The 23,031-nt window shown below is 61.3% G+C and overlaps 1 protein-coding gene across 2 annotated transcripts in view; it reads right to left on the minus strand.

Moving 5' to 3' along the window:
• Positions 1-23,031, minus strand: part of ADGRB1 (adhesion G protein-coupled receptor B1) — an 84,532-nt gene that overhangs the window by 36,507 nt on the left and 24,994 nt on the right. The window contains exons 4-17 of one of the 2 annotated variants that reach the window (XM_036829778.1): positions 22,829-22,939; positions 22,310-22,474; positions 22,024-22,188; positions 21,496-21,660; positions 21,022-21,186; positions 20,707-20,808; positions 18,998-19,104; positions 18,592-18,786; positions 18,356-18,424; positions 17,529-17,637; positions 12,911-13,054; positions 12,395-12,470; positions 12,188-12,290; positions 11,253-11,296 (exon numbers count right to left, since the gene is read on the minus strand). In XM_036829778.1, the coding sequence (XP_036685673.1) occupies positions 11,253-11,296; positions 12,188-12,290; positions 12,395-12,470; positions 12,911-13,054; positions 17,529-17,637; positions 18,356-18,424; positions 18,592-18,786; positions 18,998-19,104; positions 20,707-20,808; positions 21,022-21,186; positions 21,496-21,660; positions 22,024-22,188; positions 22,310-22,474; positions 22,829-22,939 (1,720 nt within the window). Of the gene's footprint in view, positions 1-11,252; positions 11,297-12,187; positions 12,291-12,394; positions 12,471-12,910; positions 13,055-17,528; positions 17,638-18,355; positions 18,425-18,591; positions 18,787-18,997; positions 19,105-20,706; positions 20,809-21,021; positions 21,187-21,495; positions 21,670-22,023; positions 22,189-22,309; positions 22,475-22,828; positions 22,940-23,031 lie in introns of both variants that reach the window. The other variant, XM_036829777.1, reaches the window with a different exon arrangement.

Genomic DNA, 23,031 nt, shown 5'->3' on the forward strand with positions numbered 1-23,031 from the left:
CACCATCAACAGCAATACCAGCACTACGTATTAGAGAAATGCAAATCGAAACTACAGTGAGGTATCACCTCACACCAGTCCGAATGGCCATCATCAAAAAATCTACAAACAGGGCTTCCCTGGTGGCGCAGTGGTTGAGAATCTGCCTGCCAATGCAGGGGACACAGGTTCGAGCCCTGGTCTGGGAAGATCCCACATGCCACGGAGCGACTAGGCCCGTGAGCCACAATTACTGAGCCTGCGCATCTGGAGTCTGTGCTCCGCAACAAGAGAGGCCGCGATAATAAGAGGCCCGCGCACCGCAATGAAGAGTGGCCCCCACTTGCCGCAACTAGAGAAAGCCCTCGCACAGAAACGAAGACCCAACACAGCCATAAATAAATAAATAAAATTTTAAAAAAAATTATAAAAAAAAAATCTACAAACAATAAATGCTGGAGAGGGTGTGGAGAAAAGGGAACCCTCTTGCACTGTTGGTGGGAATGTAAATTGATACAGCCACTATGGAGAACAGTATGGAAGGTCCTTAAAAAACTAAAAATAGAACTACCATATGACACAGCAATCCCACTCCTGGGCATATACCCTGAGAAAACCATAATTCAAAAAGACACATGCACCCCAATGTTCATTGCAGCACTATTTACAATAGCCAGGACATGGAAGCAACCTAAATGTCCATCAACAGAGGAATGGATAAAGAAGATGTGGCACATGTATACAATGGAATATTACTTAGCCATAGAAAGGAACAAAATAGGGCCGTTTGCAGAGATGTGGATGGACCTAGAGACTGTCATACAGAGTGAAGTAAGTCAGAAAGAGAAAAACAAATATCATATAATATTTGCTTATATGTGGAATCTAGAAAAATGGTCCAGATGAACTTATTTGCAAAAACAGAAGTAGAGACACAGGTGTCCAGAACAAACTTACAGGAACCAAGGGGGAAAGAGGGGGTGGGATGAATTGGGAGATTGGGATGGACATATACACACTACTATGCATAAAATAGATAACTAATGAGAACCTACTGTATAGCACAGGGAACTCTACTCAGTGCTCTGTGGTGACCTAAATGGGAAGGAAATCTAAAAAAGAGGGGATATATGTATACATATAACTGATTCACTTTGCTGTACAGCAGAAACTAACACAACAGTATAAAGCAACTATACTCCGATAAAAATTAATAAAAAAACACAATTACTACATTGAAAAAGAAACAGCATTACATTATCAACAGCCCCACCACCAGCATCAAGAATGACACAATAATACCACCACCATCAACATCATCAGACCATCATTACCACTACATCACCACCATTGCCACCACCAACACCACCAATATCATCATCAATACCACGACCATTTCCACTCCATCGCCACCATCCCCACTACCAACATCACCACCGTCACCACCATCAACACCATCAACACCATCAGCACCACCATTACCACCATGTCACTACCATCAGCAACATCATTAACACCGCCACCACCACCATCAACAGCACAATCATTACTACCACCATCACCACCAACATCATCAGTACAGTCATTACCACCACATCACTGCCATCGCCACTACCAACACAATCAACTTCAACGCCACTATTATATTATCAACAGCACCACCATCGTCAGCATCAAGAATGACATAATCATACTACCACCATCACCATCATCACCATCACCATCATCACCACCACCACCAACATCACCACATCCCCATCACCACCAACATCATTAATACCACCATCATCACTAACACAGTCATTACTCCCACCATCACCACTACCAACACCATCAATATCATCATAAATACCACTACCATTTCCACTCCATCACCACTATCCCCACTACCAGCAACACCATCAACACCACCACCACCACCACCATTATGTTATCAACAGCGTCATCATTACTACCACCCTCACCATCATCTCCACTACCAACGCCATCACCATTACCAACACTAACAGCAGCAACAATAACATGACTGTTATTACCACCATTGCCACCACCACCAACAATCACACCATCAGCAGCAACACTACCATTGCACCAACATTATCATCACCACCACCATCACCATCATCACTACCATCAACAACACATCATTTCCAATGCTATCACTCTCACCACCAATACTACCACCATCAACAGCACAATCATCACTACCATGTCACCACCATTTCTCCATCTTTTTGGTCACCACAATTACATGATCACCATGGTCACCAGCATCACCTCTGCTGTTAGCAATATCACCATGACTGCCATCACCTCTGAACCAGCACCATGTCTGTGGACCGACACTAGCTGGTAACTCCCATCACCAACATTCAACTCGCCATGTCCAGGGCACCGTGTAGGCGGAACCCGTCTTGCAGGAGGCCTCACCACCAACCCCATCAACCATGATGGGCTGAACCCAGGCAACCATGCCATCGCCATTATCCATCACACCCCTGACCACACCCCACCCTCCAGGCATCTCCTAGTTCACCTGCCTCCCAAGATGAACCTCAAGTTTGTTTCATCATCCCCCATTTCCAGGTGCCTCTGCACCAAGGCCAAGAAAGGGTAATGGACACCCACGGTCACCCTGCCCTCCCTGCCAAGTTTTCCTGTGTCTACCCCACATCTTGCCCTCCTGCATCCCTAGTAAGCTCCCTGCAGAGATGAGGACATTAGTCCCTGCCCTCCCAATACCATACCAGCAAACCACCGAGCTGCCTGGCAAGCTGGGGTTTTGATTAAGACTTTTCTGCCTCAGGAAACTAGCAACTGCACACCCCGAGCGGAGGGAAGCAAGTGTCTTGAGGGAGGAGGGTCACCGTGCGCCCTCCAGGCCCATCCCGGTGGCAGGGACCCCACAATCCCCCAGCCCTGTCCTCACCAAGCCTCTTCAAGATCACTGGGGCCATCCAAGTTCAGGGCTTTGCAGGGTCAGGACCCGCGAGCTGGCTGTGTGACCCGCGCAAGCCTCTCCACCACTCTGAGCCTCAGGCTTCTTGTATGAGGTCTGGGGCCTGGTCTGAACTTGGAATGAGCTTTTGGCAGAAGGACCAGGCCCAGAGCAGGTGCCCAGGAAGTGTCACGCTGTCCTTCCAAAACCCAGTCCCATTCTGCCTGTGCTTGATTACCTCAAGGCCAGAGAGCTCACCCCTCTCTGCTCCTAAAAAGAGGAGCTGGCGGAGGCCCCCAGCCCACCTCTCACCACTTGTACCCCAGCACCCCAAATGCTCTCTGCCTCGGTGCCTTTGCACATACTGTGCCTTGGGCTTGGGGGGCCTCTACTACCCTCCTGCCCTAGGACTCCAGCTCCCCCTCCCCAGGAAGCCCACTCCTAGAGGTGGTCCTTTATTCCCAGCATGTGGGGCAGCTGTGCCCCATCCCCCTGCCCCCCGAGGGCACGTGCTTTGCCTGAGCGGCTCACTGCTGTCCCCCCGCAGGCTTCTTGGAACAGTGTGGGGGGAGGTAATGACGGCGTCTACTTGCTGAGCATTTCCTGGTCCAGCTCCTTAACACATCATCTTGTCAAGGAATCACAGCCGCCCCTTGGACAGATGAGGAAACTGAGGCTCAAGGAGGCTAAAGGGCTTGCCCACAGTCACCCGTCAGTGAGAACAGGGCCAGGATTGGCGTCCAGGCTGGAGGTCAGAGCTCTGCTCCGCCCCCCACGTCACACAGGGCCCGGAACATGTGCCAGGTGAAGCACCTCCCCATTTGACACGATCGTGCAGGGCGCAGATGGAACGACGCTGTGACACTGTGGGAAGAGCGGGGGCAAAGGCCTGGCAGCCCGGGGTGTGCGGGCCTGGGGAGCGGCGAGCGGGACTCCGGAGGATGCGAGGCAGACGGGGGCCCTGTGGGGGTGGCAGGGCCTGGGCAGGGGCAGCCCCCGCACTGACCCCTCCTCCTGGGAGGACGAAGGGGGCCCAAGTGCTGGGCGTGGGTGAGTGCTCAACCGAGGGCTGACGTCACTATGAAGACACAGAGCTCGGGAACATCGAAAACAGAAGGACAGACAGACAGATGAAATCCCTGTCAGGAGCAGCCTGAAGTACCTCTGTCTCCAGCCAGGCCTGGTCCTTCCCGGAGAGCCCCTGCTCTGTCCTCACCTGCGCCCTCCCTGCACCAAGTGGCCCCACGAGGCAGCTGTCTCCCTCCCCCTAGGCGGCCCCTCTTGGAGCCCCCAGGTCTCAGTGGAGGAGGGAAGTGAGTACCCTCCCCCCTTCCTGGCACTGCCCCATGCGCTCAGGGCCCGGCACTGACCTCCCCATGGGCGCCCCCTCCTCCCTGAGGGCAACTCCAGGCTCTCCTCCTTGTCCCCCCCAACGCCGCCATCACCAGCGCGGGCACAGGAGGCAAGGAGGAGGCGAGGCCTTGAAGGGGCCCCGCCCAGCCCCAGGCCCCGGCGGTGCCACACTCCGCTGACCCCTCCGCCACTTGACCAGGGACAGACAACGTGGTTGACTCAACCTGCCCCCGCCCGCAGCTGCCCTGTGCACCCCTGGCACCCTCCCAACACCGAGCCGCCCAGCACTGCCCGGCGTGGCCCCTGCTCCCATCCAGCAGCCCCCGGGGGCTCAGGGCTGCCCACGTCCTGTGCCTCCCCTGACCCGTCAGCCCCGGACCCTCACCCTCGAGTCTCCATGGACACCACACTCATAGGGGCGCACACCCACACCACTGACACAGGGGCGCCCAGACACACGGGGCCCCGCAGAGGTGGGAAAGCACCGGGACGGGACGCAGCTGGACACGCCCAGCGGGAGACTCGTGGGCCCTGACTCCGCCCCAGAAAGCCCCCCACGCTCAGGCGCCCCCCCGACCCTCGAGCACATGTCTGTGACGCCCCCAGCCTGCTCCTGGCACCGAATCCTGCCCCCTTCCCCAGACGCACCTCACCGGGGCGCCACTGGCCAAGCAGTGCTCTTTCCAGCAGGAAGAAAAAGAGGGCGAGAGGGCAGGGGCCGTTAGAATAAGCCCTCCTGAGGGCTTCCTGTGTACCCGGCGTGGGGGGATGTGGGCACGCTGGATGAGGAGACCCAGGCCCTGCGCCCGGCGGGCCTCACACTCTGCTGGGGGAACAAACATGCGGATACACGGAGTTGCTGCAAATGGGGGTCAGAGCTGGGAGGAAGGGGACAGGGCTGGGGATGTAGAAAAACAGGCAGAAAGGCCTCCAGGAGCAGGTGGCTTTTGAGGCTGGAGAAGAGGGCACGGGGACCATGGACAAAGGCACCAAGTGTTCCAGCTGGCACCAAAGAGGGGAGTGGCGAGGGGGCCCACGGGGCGGCCGGCAGTGGCTGCGGGAGTTGGGCTGCCAGCAGGGCAGTGGGGACGCTCACTGCCCCAGGTTCAGAGCACAGCTGCTGCCCCTGGGCCGTGACCTCATGGCTGTCTGTCCCTTCCAGCTCCCAAACCCGGCAGGGGACAGGCAGGCCCACCGTGGGCCTCTGCCAGACCCCTGCTCCCCAAGGACGAAGTAGGGGGCGGCTCAGAGAAGGCACGGGCGCTGGGGAAGGGGCTGCGCTGAGTCCAGAGCAGAGGCTAGGACGGGTGGGTGGTCGCGCCTCTGAGAGCAGCTCTGCACCCCTCCCCCAGCCCCAGCCCCCATCCAGGTGGGGGGAGCAGAGCATGTCCCCCCACCTCCCTCCCGTGCTCACTGATGACGTGGATCCCGCGGCCCTACCCCGGCCACCAGGGAGGCCTTCTGTGTCTAGCCCGTCTCCCACCCCATCCCCCTCCTTGTCCCCCTCAGCCGGCCTCCTCTGCCCCCATCAGGAACCAGCGGGCGGCGTGGGAGAAATTGGGCTGGGAACCGGTCGCTGACAGCGACCTGGGGACCCTGCCAAGACTCCCTTCCGCTTGCCCCCCTCGGCCTGGCCCCTCACTGCCCTCTCCAAGGAAACCAAGGATGGGGGAGGGGCAAGGCTCTTAAAGGGACCAGGACACGTACTTGGGCAAGGACCCCAGGGAGGGGGCTGGCCCTGGGTCCTCAGCGTCCCCCAGGACAGCTGCACCCAGCAGGGCTGGGGGTCGGCACGGGCAGGGAGAGAGCGCAGACTCGCACGACCCACGGGGCGACCCTGGGCTTGTCACTCTGGGCCCCGGTCCTCAGCCAGACTGAGGAAGCTTGTGTGAGTAAATCAGAGGGTTCTAAAGGTGCCTGGAGCGGGCTCAGGCTTCGGGAAAGGACCCCACAGACTCTGCGGGAACACCACGCCCTCCACCAGCCTGTCCCAGCGTCTGCTCTGCCGGCTCAAGTTACAGAGTGAGGGTGCCAAGCGCCCCAACCCGACTGAAGGGGAGGCTGCTGCAGGACTTCGCAGAGCCTTTATAGCTGACTCGAGTGTGGACCCGGCAGCACAAGACACAGTGCGCATAGAACCCTGCCCTCCCTGGAGCCCACGTGGGACTGGTCTCGGGCAAAACACCTCCCGAAAGAAACGCTGGCGTAGCAGGACGGGCACCGTGGAGCGCGTCTGGCCCAGGCCTGTCCTGTCCTGACGTCCCCACACTGGGCCTCAGCTGCACCATTTTCAAGTGAGGGCAGAGCAAATGATTTCTGAGGATCTTGCCAGCTCTGACTTTTATGCTCTATGTTATTCTTGTTTGTTTTTAAAAAGGAAACCGCAAAACATTTGCAGCTTCTACGAGTGAAAGATCCAGGGAGCTGTCCTTTCAGAACCACAGAACTTAACTCCAGGGATGTGCTCCTGGCCTTCATCAACCCCCATCACCCACCAGCCCATCCTCCCTGCAACCATCCTCCACCCACCCACCCATCCACCCTCCATCCATCCATCCACCTACCGACCCACCCATCCTCCACCCCCCCGTCTACCCACCCATCCTCCATCCCCCTAAACATTTGAGAATTCTGCAAAGTCCCCCTTTCCCTCCTTAACAGCCCTGCTCCCAAGGCCCTCACTGCCACTGGTCAGGCTGGCGTAGGTGTGCGGGGGTGAGGGGGGGCGGCCTTGAGCCTCGCTGTGAGCAGTCGCCTCAGCTGTAGATGTTGAGTCCGTGTGTGCGTACAACTGGGGGCGAGGCAGTAGAGGGTCTGCCCTGTGGGTGGAAGCCTCTGACTCAGACTTTCCAAGACGACTGTGTCACATGGTTGACTGTTACGTGTGGCTGGAAGAGGAGGCAGCCCTCCACGCACATGACACGTGCACGACTACATGTGAACATGCACGAGTGACTCCAGATGAGACACGGGGTAGGGCTCAGCGTGGGACCAGGGTCAGGGCTGAGAGTGGGACCAGGGTCAGGGCTGAGAGTGTGACCAGGGTCAGGGCTGAGACTGTGACCAGGGTCAGGGCTCAGTGTGTGACCAGGGTCAGGGCTGAGACTGTGACCAGGGTCAGGGCTCAGTGTGTGACCAGGCTCAGGGCTCAGACTGTGACCAGGGTCAGGGCTCAGTGTGTGACCAGGGTCAGGGCTGAGACTGTGACCAGGGTCAGGGCTGAGAGTGGGACCAGGGTCAGGGCTCAGACTGTGACCAGGGTCAGGGCTCAGCGTGGGACCAGGGTCAGGGCTCAGCGTGGGACCAGGGTCAGGGCTGAGAGTGTGACCAGGGTCAGGGCTGAGAGTGTGACCAGGGTCAGGGCTCATCATGTAACCAGGGTCAGGGCTCAGCGTGGGACCACGACAAGGGCTCAGTCTGGGATTGGGAATCTAGGCTCCTTCAGTGACCAGGGCCCAGTTATGGGTCAGAAGGTCACTACTTCTCAGCTGATGGTCACTGATGGCTCTCACCCCCCACTGGCACCTCCCCCCCCCCAATTCTGCAGACACGTGAGACCCTTTCTCATCCAAACACACACAAACACAAGCCCACACCAGCACAGACCTGATCTCTGGGCACACTGGTGGAAACAGACCTGGGGCCCTGTCCCTGGTCCCCATTTCAGGTCACCTGGGAAACCCTTGGCTCCTCTGAGCCCATTTATGTGAGAAGTGGCCCCACCCTGCGGTGGAGGGAGGTGCTGTCCCGCACAGAGCAGAGGGGGGAGGGCGGGGGAGGGGGCAGAGCCAGCCACCTTCTCCCCGTGGCCCCCCTCCCCCAGTGTCAGCCTCTGGGTCCCAGGCTGTCCAGCTCTGGATCAGATGCCTCAGTCCCCACTCTGAGCTGGACCACAGTCCTCCTGGAGCCTCAGGTTCCCCAGAGGTAATAGGCACAGTCAGCAGGGCTCCCGGGGCTGCACCCAGGACTGCACAGGGAGCTTGCGGGCAAAATGCGTTTCAGGGGGCTTCAAACAGCACAGCTGTTGTCACCTTCCCACTGTCCTCGGGGCCCTGAACCGAGGTGCAGAGACCGTAACGATCCCATCTATCCAGAGGTGACCGGCGGTGGGCAAAGCAGGCCTGGGGCGGTGGGTGGGCTCCCCACACCTGAGAGCGGAAGGGCAAGTGGAGGCCACGGCCAGGGGTGAGCACCCGTGGACCTGGCCGCTGTCCTTTCCCCACTCTGCTCTCACACGCAAGCAGGCAGACTCCGCCACGGGGATGGAAGGCTGAGGCTTCTGGAGGGTGGAATCTGCCCCAGACCATCAGCCCCAAAGGACAGTGAACTTGACACTGGGCTGGCCAGACCTCTCACAACCTGCTGCCCTGGGAGAGCAAAGGGGATGGGTCCACCTCTCTGGAAAGCAATTCACTACCAAGACCTCGGAACGGTCTGGGGGACTCAAAGCCAAGGGGACGACCAGAAATGTGAGCAGCGCTGTCCAAGCGAGGATGCTGGGCCGCTGGGTGAACCGGGCACCGCCAGGGAGCTGCGGGCAGCCTTTGAACAGCCTGTTGGGAGGGTTTCTGGGCTGTGGGGAGGGGCTCGTGCTGACATCAGGGATGGACTGCAGCCGCTGCACAACCTCTCACGATGGCCAGGGGGGCCAGCCTGGGTACTGTGAGAACATGGGCCCTCTTTCTTGTTTTTTCTCTTTTCACCCTTTTCTGATACCCCGTTTTGTACAAAGAGTTTATGCCGCTTGCAAAATCCAGAGAAAAACAGTCGACAGCAACCAAAGCCAGAGGGCCAGTTTCCCAGGGTTACAGGGTCCGCCCCAGCTCTCCCCCAGCCCAGCTCCCGGCCCCAGACCCTGTCCTCACACCCTCAGAGCCAGAGTGGGAAAGGGCAGTGCAGTCTGCCCTGTGGCCCTGCACACTCCCTGCACACACGGGGCCTTTGCACTGCCTGTTCCTTCTGCCAAAATGCTTGTCCCCAGACACCCACGTGTACAGTGCTGTGTCAGGCCTCTGCTCAAACACCACCCTAGAGAGGCTTCTGTGAACCTGCTCTGAAAGGCACCTCGCCCCACCTGCCACTAGATCCACTGCCTCCACTTCTTGGCATGTGGCATGCCCTGACAGTTTCACAGGGATCTATACGTTCCTAATTTCCTGTTCCTATTCATCAGGCATAGGAGGAGGCTGAGGGCCAGGACCTTGTAGAGGAGTGCCTTGTCAGTGGTCAGTAATCACTGGGGGATAGGTGGGTGGGCAGGTAGGTAGATGGGTAGATTGGTGGGTGGGTGGATGGATGGGTGGATGGATGGATGGATGGCGGGGTGGATGGGTGGATGAGTGAGTAGGTGGGTAGATAGGTGGGTGGGTGGATGGATGGATGGATGGGTGGGTGGATGGATGGGGGGATGAGTGAGTGGGTGGGTAGATAGGTGGGTGGGTGGATGGATGGATGGATAGTTGGATGGATGGGGGGTGGATGGGTGGATGAGTGAATGGATAGGTAGGTAAGTGGGTAGATAGACGGATAGAAGGGTGGGTGGGTGGGTGGATGGATGGATGGATAGTTGGATGGATGGGGGGGTGGATGGGTGGATGAGTGAATGGATAGGTAGGTAACTGGGTAGACAGACGGATAGAAGGGTGGGTGGGTGGGTGGATGGATAGATGATTGGGGGATGGATGGATGGATGGGTGGATGAGTGAATGGGTGGGTAGATAGGTGGGTGGGAGGATAGGTAAGTGGGTAGATAGATGGATAGAAGGGTGGGTGGGTGGATGGATAGATGAATGGGGGATGGATGGATGGATGGATGGATGGATGGATACACGATGATCACGTCCCTCCCCAGGTTCCCATGGTTCCTGGCACACTGCCCCTACAAACTGGCCCCATGGCCCCTGCAGCCTCCCCGCACCCCTGCGCCTCTCTAGCTACCTGCTCTTCCTGGCCACGCCTCATGTTCCTCCTGTACCTTCCGGCCTCCACGCTTTTGCTCAAACTGTGCTTCTGCCCGAGACCCCTCCCTCACGTTCTCTGCAGGGAAAACGTGTCCTCCTTGAGTGTCAGCCACTCCGGGAGCCTCCCCTGACCTCCCCGGGATGCACCTTCGTCACTGCACTGCCCATAGTGTGAGGGACTCGCCGCATGTACCCCCTGGCCTGGGTGCTGGCCTGGGGACTGGCGGTGCCAGGGCTGAGCGAGGCGGGTGGTAACAATGACACGCAGCTCTCTGACCACCCCCTCCTCAACGGATACCAAACCCCTTGCGGGGAAGGCCCAGCCCTCCCCAGGCCCACCTGGCCCGTCAGGATCCAGACATTAAGCTCTCTCCTGCCCAGTCTCCCCAGATTCGACCCTCCTCACCTCTGAGGGCCGCCCCCACTCTAGGGCCTTTGCACAAACTCTTCCCTGTGACTACACGAGACCCCACCCACCTTTCCCTTCGCCTCCTTGTGTCTGGGAGGACACCCTGCTCTGGGTGCCCACACGGCTCTGTGACCCCGAATCACAGCCCGGCCAGACCAGACCAATGCCCCGCGCCCACCTGTACTCGCCGCGCTGCGGCTCAGGCTGGCGCCACGTGCTGGACAGGGAACCGGGCCCGGGGCCCCAGAAGCCCCCGCCTCTGCTTCCTCTCTGATCCCTCTGGGTCTCACCCAGCTGCCCCAGCCCGTGGCGGTGCTGCTGCCTGTCACCTGGTCCGGGGGACCCCCACGCCCCTCGGGACCTCCACACCCCTCGGGACCCCTGACGGTGGACTTCCCTGGGAGGAGTGCGAGGCCGGCTGGGTGCGCGCCCTGCTGCCTCAGAGCCTGAACTAGGCAGAGAGAGACCGTGCTTGACAGACGGGGTCGGGGGTACGGTCGGAGGCCCTGAACCCGAAGCCCATGTCCCTCCCCTACTGGGTCAGCCTCCTCCCCCATCCCCCCCACCAAGTCAGCCCCGAGGGCCCGAGGCCACAAAGCCCAGATGAACTTACACATCCGTCTCATCCCACAGGATACAGGTCTGGTTGGTGGTGCCCTGGAGAGAGGGGAGGGGTCAGGCCACCTGCCGCCCTATGAGCCGCACCCGAGGGTCACTGTGGGGTCCACCCGTGGGCGTGCCAGGCGCCCTCCCTCCGCTGTTCCCCAGAGACAGAGTTTGAGGAGGAGGAACTGAGGCCCAGAGCAGGGGGGCACTGGCTCGGCCCCTACCCTTCCCTTGCTGTGTGGCTTTGGGTATCTTCTGTCCCCTCTCTGAGCAGGGCCGGACAGCAGCGGCCGAAGCCCAGCTCTAGGTGCCCAGGTGACCAGCGCAGCTGGACGCAAAATGGGCTAACACGGGAAGCCTGGGGTCAGGGGGCACAGGTGGGGCTCAGCAGACACCCCTGTCCCGAGGGCTGCGGTGTCGTAACAGCAGCGTTCCCACTTGGTAAGGGAGGGAGCCAAAGCAGAGAGAGGCTGAGCAAGGCCCAAGGCCTCACAGCGGGAAAGGAAGGCCCGGCTCTTCCCACAGCCTGGCCTGGCGCTGCCCTGTCCTGGCTGGGTAACCGGGGCGGCTCCTGGCTCTCGGCTGGTCCGAGGGCTTCGTGGCGCCGGCTGCTCTGAGGCCCGAGGGAAAGCGCCAAGGAGCAGGGTGTAGGGGGTCCGTGAGGCCGGGGCAGATGCGTTTCTCATAAGAGCATGGCTCTCTCTTCCCCGAGGGAACAGCCAGGCCGACGGGGCGGGGTGGAGCCTCAGCTCCCACACGGCCCTGCTGGGTGACCCTGGGCAAGTCCCCGCAGCTCTGCCAGCCTGTATCCCCACCTGTCACTCGGGAGTAAGGGAGCTCTCTCTCAAGGCTGACGCGAGTTGGAGACGTGTGAGCACACACCACACGTGGGATCAGGCAGAGGGGCACGCGCACGCAGACGTGCACACGGAGGGCACTCACGTTGTACATGTGGGCGAACTCGATCTCCAAGGGTGTGAGCAGGGAGCGGGGAGGGGGCTTCACGGTCACCGAGATGACCTTGGAGTTCAGGACGGTCGTGTTCCTGGGGGAGAGCCGGTGGGCCGTGTCGGGGTCGGGAGCTCTGCGCCCTCACCTCCCCCAGGCCTGGCCTCCCTGACCCCCACCCCGTGTGCCCGCGGCACCCACCTCTGCAGGGCCAGGAAGCTGCCCAGGTTTCTGTAGAGCACGGTGCCCACCACGAACACGGACGAGTCATCAGCCTCTGGAAGACAGCACCGCGGTCACCCTCCTCCCGGCCACCCACAAACCGGGACCCTGCTTGGGCAAGGGGAGTGTATGTCCCCCCCGACTGCGGACGCATCACTGCCTGGGTCCCCCTGAGTGACTCCTGAGACCCGGGGGCTGGCAGGGCACAGTTCATCTTCCTGGGAACCAGAGTCACCTGCTGTGTGACTCCAGGCAAGACCCTCTCCCTCCCTGCGGTGAGGGGGTGCATTGGTCCATTCAGCCAAGATTGCCTGGGAGCCTCCCAACACAGGGAGGGCAGGGAGGGCTTCCTGGAGGAGGGGGCAACCCGGGGAACACTGAGAAGAGACGGATGCCACCCTAGCCCTTGAAGCAGCAGGCCAGACTCCAGAAGGAACTTCCTGGGGGGGAGCCTCAGACTCTGGGGGGTCCCTCCCACACCCCGAGGCTCCTCACCTGCCAGCCCCGTGGAGAAGACGCTCTTGGACACAGTGACCCTGTCCTCTGGCACCTTGGCCCAGTCGCCCGTGGCCCGCCAGCCCTTCATAGGGAAGCTGATGTCCGTGGCTCCACTGGCCGGGAGCTTATGTATGCTGAGGACTGGGGTTCGGGAGGCAGCAAGAGGCGACAGAGACAAAGGGAGACAGAGACGGTGAGACGCAAAGCCGGCTCACGAGAGGAGCCTCGGCCCTGGGATGGGGAGTGGGCCCCGGAGCCCAGGACCACGACACGGGGGTGCTCCTGGCTCAGAGTGGGTGCAGCGCGCACGGGGCCACCCAGCCAGGCGGGAGCCTGACACCAGCCTCCCCATGAGGTCCAGGGCCCGGGCGACTTCCTGGTTCCTTCCAAGCCCTCAAATGACACTCCCACCCCAGCAGGAGCCCCATGGCCCTTATGAGGACCCAGGCCTGGACCCAGTCCCCGTGGCCCCAGAGGTGCCAGAGACGGGTTCTGCGGGCAGGTCTGCGGCCACAGAGGGACCCACAGGGCGTGGTGTCCACCTTGGTGCCCCTCCCTGGGACACTGGAGCCCAGCCCTCCCCCTTTGGGCTCTGCTCTGTAACAGGGACAGGGACAGATCCCCCCCTCACAGGGCCGGGACTGTAAAGGGGCCAACAGATGGACCAAGGTGGAGAGGGGACCTGGGAAGGAAGGTGCTGGGTGTGGGGAAGGGCTCCAATCAGGGTGGAGGGGGATGCGCTGCGGGGACACTGCACGTTCGGGGAGAGGCCAGGGCAGGGAGAGCTGGCAGCCTGTAGCCGTTTCTCCTGAGCTCTCCCTGTGGGCGCCTGGCAGGCCTCCTGAAGACACCAGCCCTGGTGGGCTCTGTCCAGCCCCGCCCCAGGCTTCCCAGAGATGAAGCGGCAGATGGGCCTGGGAGGACAGGAAGGGGGCGGGGTGGGGTCCCATCGTCTCTGAGTCCCTTCATTCCAGGCCCACCCACTCCAGGCAGACACTGCTCCCCTCACCCAGCACCCACGGCCTGGGTCGGGGTCGGCACCAGGGCGGCCTTAGGTGTAGGGGGAAGGGGTAGGGGCTTAGGAACCAACAGCCTCGCCTGCCCGGCTCTCACCTGGCCTTCCCCCACCCCTGGGGCCTCTTCCCCAGCAAAACCCCACTGACCAGCTGACGCCCACCTCCATAACTTTGCTGGTGCAGCGCCTGCCCACACTCTTGTGCCCCTCCAGGCCTGGCTTACCTGGCCATGCCCCCCTCCCCCACCGGCCGTGCCCTCCCTGCACCTGTGTGGTCAGCTCTGGGGCCCAGGGCACCTTCCCTGCAAGAGGGATGGGCGCCCCTCTCTGGGTGCCCAGCCCAGCACACGGCTGGCCCTCTGTGGCTGAGGCCCTCCCCAAGGACAGAACGAATAAGCAAATTCATCCGCGCCACACGCTTCCGAACCCCAACCATGTGCCTGGGACTGTTCTAACGCTGAGGATGCAGAGGAAAGCGAGACCCTCTCCCAGAGCCGACAGGGAGCGGGGGAGACAGACAGTGGCCCAAGCAGAGAAGAAACAGGTGGACTGTGGCCTGCTGGGCAACGCTGACCCCTGGGCGGGGCACCTCCAAGCAGGGTGGCCAGGAAGCCCTCCCTGAGGAGGTGGCCTCTGGATAAAGACCTGGAGGGGGTCAGGCTGCTTGGATTCCTGGGGCGAGTGTTCCAGCAGCAGGGCGTAGGGAGTGTATGATGTGTAGGCTGCGTGGGGTGTACAGGGCGTATGGGTGCACAGGGTACATGGGGTGTGTGAGTATATGCGTGGGGTATAGGGGGTGAATGGGGGTGTATGGGTGCATGGGGCGCACGGGGTGTAGGGTACATGGGTGTGTGAGTATATGCGTGGGGTATAGGGGGTGAATGGGGGTGCATGGGTGCATGGGGCGCACGGGGTGTAGGGTGCATGGGTGTGTGAGTATATGCGTGGGGTATAGGGGGTGAATGGGGGTGCATGGGTGCATGGGGCGCACGGGGTATAGGGTACATGGGTGTGTGAGTATATGCGTGGGGTATAGGGGGTGAATGGGGGTGCATGGGTGCATGGGGCGCACGGGGTGTAGGGTGCATGGGTGTGTGAGTATATGCGTGGGGTATAGGGGGTGAATGGGGGTGCATGGGTGCATGGGGCGCACGGGGTATAGGGTACATGGGTGTGTGAGTATATGCGTGGGGTATAGGGGGTGAATGGGGGTGCATGGGTGCATGGGGCGCACGGGGTGTAGGGTGCATGGGTGTGTGAGTATATGCGTGGGGTATAGGGGGTGAATGGGGGTGCATGGGTGCATGGGGCACGCAGGGTGTAGGGTACATGGGGTGCGTGAGTATATGCGTGGGGTATAGGGGGTGAATGGGGGTGTATGGGTGCATGGGGCACACGGGGTGTAGGGTACATGGGGTGTGTGAGTATATGCGTGGGGTACAGGGGGTGAATGGGGGTGCATGGGTGCATGGAGTGCACGGTGTGCAGGGTGCATGGGGTGCATGGGGTGTAGGGTACATGGGTGTGTGAGTATATGCGTGGGGTATAGGGGGTGAATGGGGGTGTATGGGTGCATGGGGCGCACGGGGTATAGGGTACATGGGTGTGTGAGTATATGCGTGGGGTATAGGGGGTGAACGGGGGTGCATGGGTGCATGGGGCGCACGGGGTGTAGGGTACATGGGTGTGTGAGTATATGCGTGGGGTATAGGGGGTGAACGGGGGTGCATGGGTGCATGGGGCACACGGGGTGTAGGGAACATGGGTGTGTGAGTATATGCGTGGGGTATAGGGGGTGAACGGGGGTGCATGGGTGCATGGGGCGCACGGGGTGTAGGGACCATGGGTGGGTGAGTATATGCGTGGGGTATAGGGGGTGAATGGGGGTGCATGGGTGCATGGAGTGCACGGTGTGCAGGGTGCATGGGGCGCATGGGGTGTAGGGTACATGGGTGTGTGAGTATATGCGTGGGGTATAGGGGGTGAATGGGGGTGTATGGGTGCATGGAGTGCACGGTGTGTGGGGTGCATGGGGCGCACGGGGTGTAGGGTACATGGGTGTGTGAGTATATGAGGGGTGTAGGGGGTGAACTGGGGGTGTGGGGTGCACAGGGTGCATGGGGTGTATGGGTGCATGGGGCACACAGCGTGTAGGGTGTGTAGGCGTGTAGGGTACACGGGTGTGTGAGTATATGGGGGGGCTAGGGGGTGATTGGGGGTGTGAGGGTGCGTGGTTTGGGATGGCTAATGAGGACTAATGGGAAGGAGTCCAGGGCCTCCTTTGGTGACAAAGGGTGGGCCCTGAGCGCCCCTCCAGGGGCCATGGGCGGGGCTAGGCGGCTGGGGAACCAGCCTCCACAGTGAGGTCCTGGGTCAGGGGGGCTGAGAGCTGCAGTAGCCACCCAGTCCCATGCCCACTGACGCACGGCTGCATAAAAGCTCTCCCCTCTCTGGGCCACTCCCATCTCACCGTGAAGAAAGGCCCAGTCAGCCCAGTGAGGAAGGGAAGGAAGGGAAGGAAGGGAAGGAAGGGAAGGAAGGCCCAGCTGGCCTGGTGCCACCACTGATCCCACCTGCCAGGTGACCTCCATTAGCACCTGACCCCCAGGCCCGAGTCTCCCCACCTGCGAGATGACGGCTGTCCCCGATCCCCTGGCCTCAGAGGTCTCCCCGGCTCTGGGGTCCTGAGCTCTAAGGCAGAAAGGCAGGGCCAGCCAGTACTCTGGGAACCTCCAGCTTAGCGAACGTTTGTCCCGGCCCAGGCAGGTCCCCAGGTGTGTGCTAATGCAGCATAGCTGACCTAGGATATGTCACTAGAGGCCCGAGTGTCTCTGCAAGGGATGTGACAGTCTCCCTCCTTGGTGCTATTAGGACCACAGCCGGGTCCAGCGCCCACTCCTGGGTTCCCCACTGTGAGGAGGAACCCTGACAATGGAGATTGTCTGGGGAGGTGCCCCAAAGCAGGGAGGACTTGACAAATGTGGCCCAAGAGAGCTATTTAAGGGGACGTTGATGACAATCGTTAAATGTAACTGTGTAGTATTTGTGCTGACAGTCACCACTGAGCTCTCAGGTCCCAGGCCCATCTACTGCTCCTCCTGACCCCACAAGGCCAGCGCTCCTGCCTTCCCATTTTAGAGAGTCGGTCAACGCCACGGAGCTGGGTGGAGCCAGGCCCCTCTGACAAGCCACTTCTGGGAGCGGAGGACTACGTAGTCCTGCCTTCAAGGTCCCTGCACAGAGAGGGCACCGGGGGGGTGAGGACAAGTCCAGGTGGGCCCCCAGCCCCAGGGAGGTGGAAGCAAGGGGCTGGCTGTGGCTGGGGCTTTCTGGTGTGTCCCACGATTCAAGGTCTCCAGGACCTTGTCTGGGTCTGAAAGCCCCTACGCCGACCCCCTCCCGGGGTCACATCAGACCATCGTCAGAAGACTCGGGTCTGTGCACCTGAGGATACAGAGGTCATCTTAGAACCCGGCCCGGGGGTCCTGCAGGAGGCATCTGGCGCTGCTTGTTTATAGACAAGGAAACTGAGGCCGAAGCGCCCTGCCCAGGGCCGTGGGGCAGGGGCCTGGAGGTCGGCGCAGCGAGGGCTGGGCTTACCCAGGTTGTCTGTCACCTGGTACGCGTCCCGCAAGTCCTTCATGCGGAAGCCGATGACGTCCACGAAGTCCTCCACCAGCCGGAACAGCTCCTTGGCGTTGGGGCCCATCTGGAGGGGAGGCGGGGGTCAGGGAGATGGTGGGGAGCAGCCCCGCTGAGAACACCGACCACCGGAGCTCAGGGTCCCCGAAGACCCCTGCGCCCCAGCAGGGACACGCCCTCTCGCTGCTCTGCCTCCGCCGGCCTCCTTCCCTCATCTGTTCCCTCCTTATCAGGGTCCTGTCGGTCACTGCCTAGCCCCACAGGGCTCTGGACCTGACTTGGGAAGCAGATGGGGACCTGAGTCTCCATCGCCAGTGTGTGGACGAGAACACTGAGCCCAGAGGGGCTGCTGCGCTCCAGCCCGGTGGCCAGGGGTCCAGCTGGGGGGAGAGCAGAGGGTTTCTGGTCGCTGCAGTCCCCACCCCGGGTGCTGCCCTGGGCACAGGAGTGTTGGCAGGTTCCAGGTCAGCCTGGGAGGAAGGGAGGCGGGCCAATTTCTCCAGATGAGAAAGAACCGCCACGTCCTGGTGTGTACCCCACGGCCAACACGTTTTCTCACACCCCTCCCTGAGCCCCACGTGGTGAGCCACTGCCCTCTGACGGGCGGGGAAGCCGAGGTTCAGAAGGATAAGTGACTTCCTCAAAGCCACGAGACTGGCAGAGGCTGTGCTGGGATTTGAACCCAAGATCCCACCCTGAGCTGGCCTGGGGCTCAGGGAGCCACCAGAGACGCCCGCGCCCATCCTGCTGCTCTGACCGCAAGGGTCCCAGGCTGGCGTCCCTACCAGCTGGGCCTCCTCCCACTTGTCCCGGTTCTCCTCCGCCAGCAGGTTGCTGATGATCTGGACAAAGTTCTGAAAGGAAGAGGAAGAAAGGCCAGTGAGCAGAGAATAAGGCACCAGAATCACGGCTCAGAATGTGACCAGGGTCAGGGCTCAGCGTGGGACCAGGGTCAGAGCTCTGTCTGAGGTCAGGGCTCCGTCTAAGGCTGGGGTGGAGGACAGCCCTCCTGGGCGCCCACCTGTACATCCCCTGGGGTGGGGCTGTAGTATGCCCTCCGGAAGATCTCTGTCATGTTCCTCAGGACATCGATGGTGGAGAGCAGGTCCCCGCTGTAGCTGGTCCCGTCCTGGGAGATCTCTACCAGTGTCTGGATGACCTCAGAGACCCCCTCTCCGGGCAGCCCACGCTGAGCCTTTGCCAGGTGCTCCCGGGTCTGGGGAGGTGGAGGGTATGGGTGCCATGATTCTGCAGGTACCAAGGACCTCCCATGCCCAGAGGGTCCTCTGCAGTCCGCAGCCAGTGGCCATGGCTGACTCACGTCCACAGAGTGTGCCACTGGGGACACAGGGTTATGTCTGAGGACGGAGGGCAGAGGTGAGCCCTGGAGTGATGGGTGGGGCGGGAGACCCCGGGGCCGGCCTCACCATCATCTGGATGTTTCGGTAGTCGATGGAGACACAGCGGATGTAGGTGGGGGGCTCCCAGTAGGCGATGCCCTCCTCGTCCAGCTCACAGCGTCGCAGGATGAGGCCTGGGGACACGGTGGGTCAGCTCTGTCTCCCACTTCTCTGGTAGATGCCCACGTCCGGGGTGGGAGTCCCATCCCCGGCTCCCAGGCACAAGCCCCTCTGGATGAGACCCTACAGCCCTAGAAGCAGGCACTCGCCTGTGGCCTCATTCCAAGAGCAGAGCTGGCGTGGGGGCCAGGCCTCCCTTGGTTTCTTTCACTCAAAACATTTCTTTTTTTTTATGTTTGTTTGTTTGTTGCTTTTGTTTTGTTTTGTTTTGTTTTGTTTGGCCGCGTGGCTTGTGGGATTTTAGTTCCCCAAGCAGGGATTGAACCCTGGCCCTCATCAATGAGAGCTCGGAGTCCTAACCATTGGACCGCCAGGGAATTCCCTCACTCAAAGCATTTCTGCGCAGACGCCACAGGCCAAGCACTGGAACCTGGCAGGAGCCAAACCTGCAGGCAGCCCACCGGCGTGGAGGCAGAGCCCTGGGCCGAGTGAGGGGCTTCAGTGTTCAGCCCGGGGCCTCTCCTGGAGCCCCTTCCTATCCAGAGCCCTGGGGAGAACCAACGGCCTGGCCCCTGCCTAGCTCCACCCCTGGGATCAGGGGCCCCCGATGGCCCGGGTGTGCTGCGGACACTGGGCAGCCTTGGGGCTGACTGGCATCAGGTGTCGACGGCCTGGAACACGGGCACAGCCTATGACTCAGAACTTACTCCCAGGGAGCCAGCCACAGCTGTGCACACACACAGCGGTGGTGGCCCTAGGGAACTGCCACAACCCTGTCATCCAACAGGAGCCACGGGGCAGGACAGCACACCTGCTCCACAGCATGCTGCAGCATCAAAATGAGAGGTCATACATGCAGACAAAAGGCCAGAGAAGTCACACCGTTCTGTGACTTGTATTTTATTCATTTGGCTTCCCTGTGTTTGTAAGACGCTACCCAGAACACGTATTATTCTGGGTAGGGGGGCTACAACCACAGCTGGAAATATACAGCCTCCACCACGTGGACCAGCCCTGTCGGGTGGTGCGGAACTCACAACACACTTGTTTTACAGAAGGAAAACCAGAGTTCAGAGAGGTTAAGTCACTTCCTGGATGTCACACAGCAAACAGGGGTAAAAAACTGCATGCACTCCTCAGATAAGAGGGGCGAAGAAAACCAAGCCAACCAAAACCAAGCTGTCTGCCCGAGCCCCTTCTGGGAGCCCACCCTGCTTTTTCCACACCTCCCATCACTCCACAGGGCTGCACGGGGATTAAGATGACGGTGTTCAAAGCCGACTTCCCACTTAAGGGCCCCCAAGCCCAGGGCAAGTGTGTTAACTCCTCTGTGCCTCAGTTTCCCACATGTAAATGGGTGACTTTGTGGGACATCGCACTAAAGGGCTTCATGCTGGCGTTGGCTCCTGGTGAGCTCTCAGGACGCGGTGGCCCCGGGCCCCCACCTGTACTGCACCAGCCTCTGTGTGCACAGGGCTGCCTGGGCAGGGTCTGGGCCACGTGCCCTGAGCTGACAGCTCCGTGGGCGGGCCTGTAGGGGCACCTCCGTGCCTTCCATGCATCTCTGTGAGGAAGGGACAGGAGCCCCGCACAACACCTGCCCCATCGGCCCTCACCTGTGGCGTTGCGAGGACACCGGACTGCAGCCACCTCTCCCGCTGGGGTCTCCTTCCAGATCACAGTGCCCAAGTTGTCCTCATCACAGATCTCATGGGGCTCTGCCAAGGGGCTAGAAATGTGAGTGGCAGCGGGGTACGGGGGGTGGGCCGAGACCTGGCAGCAGGGTCAGGAAGACCAAGACCCCTGCAGGACATCTATCCTCACGAGGGGGAGTCTTTCCCCAGTAGAGCTAAGCTCCAAGCTCCCTCCCCCGTCACTCAGAAGGCCCCTCCCCAGAGTCCAGCTGTGGGGTGGGTGTGTGGGACACTCACCGGGACACCGCTGGGCACTGCACTGCCGGTATTCATCTTGTGGGCCCCGGCAGGCTGCTCCCCCAAAGAAGGGCCCCAAGCAGGCGCGTTCCCGCCGCTGTGTGCCACCTCCACATGTGACACTGCAGCCGCCCCACGACGTCCAGACCTGCCACTTCCCATCCACTGTGGGACACGGCCATGCACAGAGCCACGAGGATGGGGATGAGGAGGGTGCGGACACAGGGACGTAGGGGCAGGAAGCCACGAGGAGAAAGAAGTCGAGACCCAGGGAGGCGAAGCCAGAGCTCAGACTGACACAGGATAAGACAAACGCCTCACGTGCACTGGTCCCTCACGGTCACCCCCCCGGCCCCCCACATCCCCGGGGCCATGTACAAGGGCCCACCATGAGCCCCCCGGGGTCTCACCCCTCCCGAGTGGCTCACGCCCGCCAGATCCCCCCACCCGCAGGCCCCGGAGCACGGCCCTGACCTGGACACTGCTGCAGGAAGCAGTCTCGCGTTTCCACCCAGTGGCCCTGGCACTCGGCGCCCCCGTACGAAGGCCCGTTGCACTCGCGCGTGCGCTGCTGCCGGCCCTGAGAACAGCTGGCGGAGCACGAGCTCCAGCTTGACCACTCATTCCAGTTTCCATCCACTGCCCGGCCCAGGGGAGGAAGGGGACGGGAGGGCAGCGTGAACAGCCAGGGCCCACACCCAGCCTGGGGCACAGGCGTGAACACCCCACAGGTGTGGCCACCACACCCCCACGAAGTCTGAGGCACGGGTGTGACACCCAAGAGGGCCCATCACCCCAACGCCCACGGGACGCGAGTGAGAACGCCCCAAGGTCTCCAACCTTCAGCCTGATCACAGCCTGAGGTTCCAACCTCTGAGCCCCCTAGCAGGTGGGTCTGAGCAGGCAAAGCGGGGCTCCCGGGGCTGGCCGGTGGCCCACTGGGTCCTTCCCTTCCCTTCCCGCCCCTGTCCCACCTCACCCAGCGCCCTCCCTCTCACCTACCAGGGCACAGAGCGATGTTGCAGAACTTGGTTTGCTTCTCCGGGCCCTCACAGGGGTTGCCTCCAAACTGGGGTGGCCTGCAGGTGCGCGTGCGGTCCCGGAAGCCGCGGCCGCAGGTGCTGGAGCACAGGCTCCAAGGCGACCACTCGTCCCAGGCGCCATGCACTGCGGAAGGAACAGAACACTCTGCGACCCCTGTCTGCCCGCGCCCGCAGCCCGGTCACCCGCCCCTGACGCCCCGCCCCCTGCTCCTGTTATCCCCGCCCCCCCACGGCGCGCCGCCCACCTGGACACACGGCGGAGTTGTTGCACAGGCGCTGCTCCCGCAGGGGCCCGCTGCACTGCGTGCTGTAGGAGGACGACACGCAGAAGCGCGTGCGGGTCTGCCAGCCCTCGCCGCAGGTGCTGGAGCACACGCTCCACGGGGACCACTCCTCGGCCGCGGGGTCACCTGTGGGCCCAGACCTGCAGCATCACAGGCCTGCTGCTGCCCCTGCACCCGAGCTACGGTCAGACCCTCAGGCGGCCGCAGCAAAGCCCTTGAGCACCCCACCCTTTTTTTTTTCTCGACAGTCCCCTTCTCCTCACACCACTTCCCCTAAATCCAGTGTGCCTGGAGACGAGCGCCTGGCACCTGAGAGATTAGTCTAATTATAGAAAATTATTACAGTCATTACTTAGAAGCAACGGCAATTAATAACGTATAGTACTTGCCCAAAAACCTAGTCCCCTGAAACCAACTTTCCCCACTTCCCAGGGTTTTAGTGCATTTGCGTGTCAGCCCCGCCCAGCCGCTGCCACTCACCTGTCTGCGGGGCCGGAAACCCAAACTGCTGCAGCTCGTCGCCCAGCTCCTCGCGCCGCCGGGCATCCGTGGACCGCAGGGACTGGCTCCGGGAGTTGGTGCGCCCGGCGGCTGCAGGGCGGGTTCAGGTAAGCGTCCAGGCCGTGGCCTGCAGCCCCCGCCCTGCAGCTCTAGAGGGGCGCTCTCGGCCCTTGGTCCCTCGG

This window comes from Balaenoptera musculus, chromosome 17 (assembly GCF_009873245.2).
Source record: "Balaenoptera musculus isolate JJ_BM4_2016_0621 chromosome 17, mBalMus1.pri.v3, whole genome shotgun sequence".
Lineage (NCBI taxonomy): Eukaryota > Metazoa > Chordata > Mammalia > Artiodactyla > Balaenopteridae > Balaenoptera > Balaenoptera musculus.